General features: G+C 37.5%; 1 protein-coding gene across 1 annotated transcript; it reads right to left on the reverse strand.

Moving 5' to 3' along the window:
• Nucleotides 1-1,148: 1,148 nt before the first annotated feature.
• On the reverse strand, nucleotides 1,149-1,751 carry LOC131327749 (uncharacterized). The gene has a single exon (XM_058360884.1). It carries the CDS (start codon nucleotides 1,749-1,751, stop codon nucleotides 1,149-1,151), a length of 603 nt encoding a protein of 200 aa, XP_058216867.1.
• Nucleotides 1,752-9,035: the final 7,284 nt, after the last annotated feature.

The raw sequence follows: 9,035 nt of genomic DNA on the forward strand, positions 1-9,035 counted from the left end.
ATACTAAGTAATTAAAAAGAAATTTCAATATATAACGGAAAATTTTTATTTATTGAAAATCAGAGTCGTTACATATCCAAACTTGGGAAATCCAGACGGCATGCTCTCAAAATGGCATGGAAGGAGCCATTGAAAAGATAAAAGAGCCGTTGGGGAAAAAAATGGGGAGATACTTGGATTGTCTCAAATTAGGGGAAAGAAATGGGTAAAATCCAACATGGGGAAGGGTTTGGGTCAAAGATTGGAGATGGTTTTTGTCCAAATTTAAAATTTGAGTCTTAAAATAGGTCAAGGTTGAATATGCTCTTAGCCGCCAAACTTTTTACCCAAATTTTTTTAGGCACATATATAGATGATGCAAGGCTCAAGTAAAAAGGTTCAAACATGAATGATACGGTGCTTTATTGTGCAAGTCTTCAAGATTTTCTAAACAAACATGGAAGTATGGAACCCACAACTTCCCACTAATTTTTTTTTTTTTTGGGTAAATATTCCCACTATTGATAATGGGACTCATGTTCCGAATTGAAAGTTATGGCAAAAGTTTAACCGAAACAACTTAGAAAGTTTATTGATGTGCTTAATTACATGAAGGCAAATGATAGTATTTGTTTTCCGAATCCCTTGATTGCGTGCAGAATCGCCTGACTATTTTGGGTACTGTAACCAGCGGGAAGAAGTTTTTCGACCCTAAAGTTGATCAAAACTTACATTCGGTCAACCATGTCACAGGAGCGATTGAATGGATTGGAAGTTGTCGATTGAAAATGCGATAGTGGAACAACTTAATTATGCCATGTTATTTAGGCTTAGTTTCCCTTTAGAAGGCCAATTTGTTATTTCTTGTCTTTATTTAAATTTTTTTCGCGTTCATTAGTTTTGTGTCATATTTTCGTAGATTATCAATTTGTCCGATAGGAATCAAAAAATTATGACTGAAACTCAAAAAAAAAAAAAAAAATTAAAAGCCAAAAAAGGCGATTTGAACAACTGAAAAACATATGACTACATACCAACAAAGAGACTTCTAAACTTGAGCAGCTAAACAAAAAACAAGACAAACAACCGAAATTCAAGTTAATAATCAATTAAAGACCATGGCCAAAACCTTGCTTCCAACTGGACAGTTCAAAAGAAATCTTCAAACATCAAAGAAGCATGGCCAACATCTTGCTTCCGATCTTGTGGCTACAATAAACTGAATGAATCGCAAACATGAGTTCTTCATCATTAAAAACCTTAGCCCGACAATCAAATTTCACAGTTTTTGGGCAATGCACGGCTCCTAGTCCAGCCGCATCCGACAACGTTCCTAGCCCAGGGCCCCCAGAAAGATAACGAGGCATCTTCAAAAGCATGGCAACCAACTCACAAAGTTCTATTCCGCTCTTGCATTCAATCCGACAATAAGTTTTGAGCCCAGAAAGTCCTTCGCTCATACCAACACCCACGAAACAAATTTCCGGGTCTCCTAGAAAGTCCTTCAGGCACTGAGGAATTGAATCCAAGCTACCCAGCTGGATCAACAGGCAACGAGTTCCGACACAAAGTTGAAGCATTAGAGGGTTTTTGATACTGGCCTCAAACTTAACCATGAGGCCTACAGCAGTCGTCAATCCAATCAGAGGTTTTAACTCAGCCAGGCCTATGGCGATCACTTCTGCACGATTCACTACGCGTACATCAACGGTTACGCCCTCAAGTTGGATCCTGTATGTACCCATTTTTGACAGGAACCTCAGTGGTATCATCTTTATGTATGAGAATTACGATCGAGAAGGGTTATGTTATGTAGAACAAGTGGTGCATGTGGTCTTCTGCATATAAAGGAGAGAGGCTATCTAGCTAGGTGCGTGAGGTTGTATTAATTGGGAGTGAACTCTTGGGGAAAAGAGATGATCTTTTCGATATGTTGGGAAGATGCAACGGAATGTAAACTTTTGATCTCCCCAGTACCCCAGGAAATTTGTAAAGACTATAGAGATGCCATTCAACACTTCTCCTATAAGATCTTCTTTGCCATTCAACACTTCTCCTATATGATCTTCTTTGTGTAATTGGGGGCATTGGCCTACCACCATCCATCAGATTTACTATAATCGAAGGGGTCACGTGTCCCTTATTTTTATTTCCTGACTTATAGAGGAAAATGATTTTAAAAAGAAGAAGAAGAAGAAGCAGCAGCAGCTCACTGAGCTGTCATTAAGATTTAAAAAATTTATTGAAGTATGTAAAAAGTGTAATAAAATGTGTGAAAGTGTATTGAAAAGTATAAAAAAATGCATAGAGTATGTGTGACTTTCTATCTTTTTCTGAGCTTATCGATAGTTCAGTAGACTGTCAATAGAAGGACCCATTTATAGATACTAATTAATCATATGACAAGACTAAAATATTTTTTTAATCGAAATATAAACAACATGGGTCCCATTTCGGATATCACACAGATGATTCGAGCTATTCAATAATTTTAAAAAGAAATTGAGTGACATGTAAAAAATCAGCTCAATTAGATAAATATAGGTGCTTGATCCAATTTTTCATTAAGATTACACAATCAATCAAGCACCTACACTTACTAGTTGAGCTAAAATATCATTGGGCCACTCGATTTTTGCTTTAAATTATTGAACAAGTTTGATTATATGTGTAGGACCCGAAATAGATCCCGTGTGCCAGGGTGTGGCCTTTAGCATTTTTGTTTAACAGGTGAGATAACTATACTAATCTCTCCTCACTTCAATTATAGAAGTTTGAAGTAAAATCAGTCCAAACTGTCTCTTACCTAATGCTCGGCAAAGGCTCAGCAAAGGACTTTTCCTTCGATTTTGAAGTAAAATTATAGTAACTAGTTATTTTCATATTTATGCATGTATCCTCTTCTTAACCTGTGTTTGACAGTGTTTTAAATGTTTTTTTTTTTTTTGAAACAGGACAGTGTTTTAAATGTATTCTTTTTTTTTTTTGACAGTGTTTTAAATGTTTTTTTTTTTTTTGAAACAGGACAGTGTTTTAAATGTATTCTTTTTTTTTTTTTGATCCGGTTTTAAATGTATTCCAAATGGAACAATTTGTTTATCTCGCTTTTTCATGTGTAGCTTCATTTTTTTTTTTTTTTATACTTAATCAACTCTTCTTCTTTGTTTTCCAAGAGGTTTATGGCGGATTACGCAGACTTTTTTTAACGTTACAAGTTGGATTGCGAGAATATTGATCAAAATGTGAATCGATCCAATCGAAAAAAAACACATACTTGAACGTTAAACTGATTCGATAGATCGGAATACACATCAATATAAATCGCAAAAGAAGTTCATCGTATGAGGATCATGTATTTTATACAATAAAAAAATGGCCTCTCAAAACAATACGAGCTCCTCCACAAGAAATTGTCATCTTCATGATTTGTATAAACATTTCCTCACACAACATGACATGCTAACTCAATCGACCGGTCCTTGGCATAGCTAGTAACCAAACTAGTCGCTTATAAAAAAATAAAAAAAAAAGTAACCAAACTAGTCCACGTAGCAAATCCCGGAAACCCATATATGCAAATACGGGTTGTTTGGCCAAATAAATAAGCCAGACTTATTTTGTCCTTATTCAAATTTTTTTTTGCATTTGTTAATTTTGTGTCAATTTTTTGTGAATTATTGCTTCGTTATGATAAGAGGAATTTAAAAAGTAAAAAATTACGATTGCAACCTAATTTTTTTAATAAAGACAAAAAAAAATTGATTTTTTTATCTTTATTCAAAAAAAATTGAATTTCAGTAGTAATTTTTTACTTTTTAAATTTCTATTTTCATGACGAAACAATAATTTAAAAAAAATTGATGAAAAATTAATAAATACAATTTTTTTAATAAGAACAAAAGAAAATGTCATTTGAATTAGTCGATATGCATCTAGTCCAAACACCTAATTATAAAAATAAAATAAAATAAATTCCAGCCTGGGTGGCATTCTGAAGATTGTTACCCATAATCTCTACCATTAATGCTAGAGCAATGTCAGCACACTTTAGCTATACCTCTTTTACATATAAGGGCATGTATACCAGATTAGCAAAAACAATCTTTATAGTCATTTTACCTATTCAAAACACCAAAAGTGCCTACAGCAGTCTAGCAAAACACAGAGCTATTTTTCCTTTCCCAAAAATCCTCTCCAAAACTACCGAGCAACTATTCATCAACAAACCATTAGTATAATAATTCTTCCTCTCTCTCCTCCCTACCACTACCTCATTTTTTGGATGGTGTAGATAAAGTACAGAGACTGGTGCAGTTTGAGAGAAAAAAATGAATAGGTAAAATAAAAAAATCTATTGTTCATAGTTATTTTTGCTCACAACTGATGTACATATTCTAAGTGGGTTCACTGAAACGACCCCACCCATATATGAGGGGGGTTTGGTTGCTAGAGTCACGTCAGCACATTTCAGCCACACCTTTTTTACGTATAAGTGGGTTCACTGAAACGACCTCACCCATATATGAGGGGGGTTTTGGTTGAGGTGTGCCACGCCCCTACCACCTCTCTCTGCCTACGTCCATGGGGTTCGGAATAGAAAACCCTTGGAAGTGATTTCTGGAGCTCTGAGAGTTCGCGACTTCGCCTGAACGGTGTAACGGCAACGGTTCAATCTGCATTGATCGAAGATGGCATGGAGGCAACTCATACCCTTCAACAGAAAAGCATTTTCAACTCCTTCCAATTTGGTTTCTGGGTTCGCAAGTTTTTCTTCCAAATCCACACCTTACGAGGGTAAAGTTCTGCTTTAGGGTCTATAAATTTCGATATCCCTGTATGTATATGTTAGAAAAATGGGTCGGTTCGGACCGGACACAACCCACATGGGTCGTCCACATGGGTTATGTGATTAAGTTGGTTAGAAGGATGAGACAAACTCTTAATCTCTATCTGTTAGGAGAGTTCAAAGATAATAGATCACCTACATCTATTAGGAGACTTTGAACTCTAGGACTTTTATCTATAAATATAGTCCTGCAGATATTTGGAGATATACACAATACACAAAGTTAGAGTTCTATCTCTCCTTATCCTCCAGAAAATACTCTCCTGCGAAATATCTTCTCTCTCTAGGGTTTCCATCTAAGAACCCTAGGATTTGCGGTGTGGATATTAAGAGCAGACTCTAGTAGTCTCCTCTACCCGACGTGAAAAGAAGACGGTGTTCGTGAACGTAATCGGTGCTTGTAGAGCGGGCCTCAGATCGTGAAAAGCTTGAAGCAATTCAATTCCGCTGCGCTTCAATCGTACGTGTAAGTTTTATGTGATTTACGAGTTTTCGATCCAACTAAATTAACATTGGTATCAGAGCTATTATGGCTCGCTCTCGCATGATCGCCTTCGTTTCTGTCTTTTTATATTTTGGCTGGAAATATATTTGGTATATTCGGCTTTTATTAAAAAGAAATCAGTTGCAGTAGTGAGATATATCACATGTGGTCCTGCCTGTTTGCTGGGTGTTCTATGAAGTATTGTTAATCCTCGAATTATCATTCGTGTGCGCCGAGAAATGGGTGGCATGGCACCGAATAAATTATCGTAATAAAGCACAGCTGTGCTCCTTTTTAATGCACCGTTTTTTTGCTTGAAAAGTGAACTGCCAAGTGGAGTTTTAATCCATGTTTACAAAGGTTAAAGTAGTTCCTTTATTGCATGTAGCTTCCGAATCCTTCTAAGCACCAGTGTTTTTCAACAATTAGTGGTTGGGCTCTGTTTCCTTTTAAACAAAAAAAAATGATCACGGTACTGTTTTTCCTTGTTCCTTTTTACTATAAAAAAAAAAAGGAAAAAGATTTTCTGATCAGTTTATTTAGAAACAAGCTAGCTGGGCTTTTAAGGGTTATTATACCACTGTTGGTATTTGTTTTATAGAAGCTACGGGGAAAAAAAAACACTTGGCAATTGCGACTAAAAGTTTTACCGATTGAGCCACCCCAATCTTTGTGATTTGATGAAGGCAGGACCACACATTAGTGATAGATTTGTTCTCATTTTTTTTTGGATTGATATAAATGAGAAACTATATCCTACTGCATCTTTTGAAAAAATATTAATTGATGTTATTCAGTTAATCATTGATTGTTTATTGCTGCGTTACGGCGCAAATAATTGTACCCTTAGTTATTGGACTTTACCCATCTTCTTAGAGGGAGAGTGTGGTGGAACCATCCATGCTTATACCTATTATGTGTTGTTGCATGTTGACATGGATGGTTAATTGAAGGAATTAATATTTGTATGCGTTTGGAGATGGGCTCTCATTGATGATAGAGACCGGAGACAAACTTATTATATGGAATAAGTGCAACACCCTCATTTGTTTTTTATTTGTGAGGGGGTGAATTTTTGCACTTATGTTTGTATAATATTTTTGCCTCCCATTCTTGCATAAAATATTAATTAGGGACTTAAAATAACTAGTCCCATCCTCTTACTGTTATATTGGTTCATTGGAAATTTTGTCTAAAAATCGATTAAGAAATAATGATTTACACCATGTATTGGAGTGATGACTATGAGCATTGCAGATTTTCGATCTCTATCCATGGTTATAATCATTATTTGCTTACTAGGGTTTTAGGATAAAATTATTGTAATGTGCTAAATATTTCCAATGCGCAAATAAATGTAGTGAAATGGCCTCGAAGACTATTGTTGCTGATCTTGTTAAGGGAGAGAAACTGGATGGGAAAAACTATGACATGTGGCACAAGAAAATCCAGTATCTCCTGAATGAGCAAGAAGTACTTGAAACCTTGACCAATACGATGACTGTCCCCGAAGAGGGGACCACTGCCCAAGACCGCCGAAACATGGAAACTTATCAAAATTGGGTCTAGAAAGATCGTTGTGCGCGCTTTACTATGTTAGCTAGCATGCACAATGATCTCATTGGCGAGTTTGAAAACTGCGCTACGGCCCAAGAAATGTGGAAGCAGCTGAAAATTGTTTTTGGTGGCACAACGGCAACTAGGTTGCGCGCGTTAACATTGAAGTTCGACAGTTATAAAATGAACCCCCAACATTCCATGCCTGAACATTTGAGGGTTATGTCGGCTATGATACGCGACCTTAGGACTGCCGGTAACATTCTGACTGATGAGCAGCAGATTCTCGCTATGCTTAGATCTTTGCCTGATAAGACATGGGACCATTTCAACCTCACAATGACACACAATGAAATGGTTAAAACCTTTAATGATTTGAAGTGTCATCTTGAGCTTGAAGCCGAGCGCCAAGATGCTAAGCGAGGCAATGAGGTTCTTGTGGTTGAACCTGGCCAGCGCAAAACAATTGGGTCTAAGCGCAAAAGGCAAGATGGCAAGGCTAAGCAAGGACCAGCTAGAGATAATGAGCCAAAGGAACATGTTAAGCGCCGCAGAGGCAAGAGAGGAGGCAAGAAGGATAAATCTAAAGTGACTTGCTACAACTGTCAAAAGACTGGACACTTCGCTCGTGATTGCACTGAGCCGAAGAAGGTACCATCTTACCCTATTTCTCGCATAGATTGCTTAGTTTGCTCTCATGTATTAGTTGCTCATACTGATCCTAATTGGATTGTTGACACAGGAGCGACAAAACATGTAGCACGAGATCGAGGAGGATTTATCGAGTATCGTCGAATTCCTGTTGGCAGCCAGAGTGTTTTTATGGGGAATAGTTCAGCAGAAGATGTGCTAGGAGTTGGCACTTATCAGCTGAAGTTGCAAAGTGGTCGCACACTTATTCTCTATGATGTACTTTATGCGCCTGGAGTTCGACATAACTTGATATCAGTTATAGCTTTAGTTGAGTTAGGATTTTTCTTTAATTTCAGCAAAGATGGTTTTTCCATCTACTTAGGTAATAAGCCGTTTGGGCATGGATCTATTTCTGGTGGTTTCTATGTTTTGGATTTGGATGGTTTGAATAATAATGCATTTATGGCTTTTCATGATGATGATGTTGTTTCTAGTTCTGTGAAATGGCATGCCAGGTTAGGCCATATTGGCCAAGATAGGATGACTAGGTTAGCTAGAGAGAGCCTTTTAGGTCCACTCGCTAAAGTCAACCTACCAATATGTGAGTCTTGCATGGCAGGAAAAGCGATAAGAAAATCATTCGGTAAAGCAGTAAGAGCTACAAGTCCACTAGAGCTAGTACATTCAGACATTTGTGGACCCATGAATGTTAGGGCACGACATGGCGGTACCTACTTTATCACATTTATAGATGATTATTCGCGATATGGTTATGTCTATTTGATTTCTCATAAATCGGAAGCATTGGACTGCTTCATTCGATTTGTTAAAGAAGTTGAGAATCAAAAAGAAAGAACCCTAAAAGTTCTGAGGACAGATCGCGGACGCGAATACTTATCTGAGCAATTTAAAGGGCTCTGTGAAGATAAAGGTATCCAACGACAGTTAACAATTTCAGGTACTCCGCAACAAAATGGTGTTGCAGAAAGACGAAATCGTACACTGTTAGATATGGTTAGGTCAATGATGGCGCATGCTAATCTTCCAATTAGTTTTTGGGGAGATGCTCTATTGAGTGCAGCCTACATCCTTAACCGTGTGCCAAGTAAATCAGTCTCTTCTACACCATATGAGTTATGGACAGGTAGGAAGCCAGTTCTTGACCATTTGAGACCCTGGGGGTCAGCAGGTTATGTGCGCATTCCTTCACAGCAGCTTGGAAAATTAGATCCGAGAGGCAAAAAGGGTATCTTTATAAGGTATCCTGAACACTCGAAAGGGTATGTGATGATATGCGAACAACCTGATGGTGGATTGACTGAAATTGAGTCCAGAGATGTGAATTTCATTGAACATGAGTTTCCAAGCAGAGGTGATGTGAGGGGAGATCTTAATCTTTATGAGATGTGTGAATCAGAGGAAGACACACCTGTTCTCAGCGAGGGTGGGAGTTTAAATCCTCATCCTATAGTCGCCGAGAACACTGGGAGTAGCTTGCCTCCTAGTGGGAGTATTCCACTAGAGACTATTGATTCT

The sequence above is a fragment of the Rhododendron vialii genome, chromosome 5a (assembly GCF_030253575.1).
Source record: "Rhododendron vialii isolate Sample 1 chromosome 5a, ASM3025357v1".
In the NCBI taxonomy this organism is placed as follows: Eukaryota; Viridiplantae; Streptophyta; class Magnoliopsida; order Ericales; family Ericaceae; genus Rhododendron; species Rhododendron vialii.

Coding starts and splice junctions, on each gene's coding strand:
- LOC131327749 (XM_058360884.1), bottom strand. CDS start 1,751: ATGATACCACTGAGGTTCCTGTCAAAAATGGGTACATACAGGATCCAA.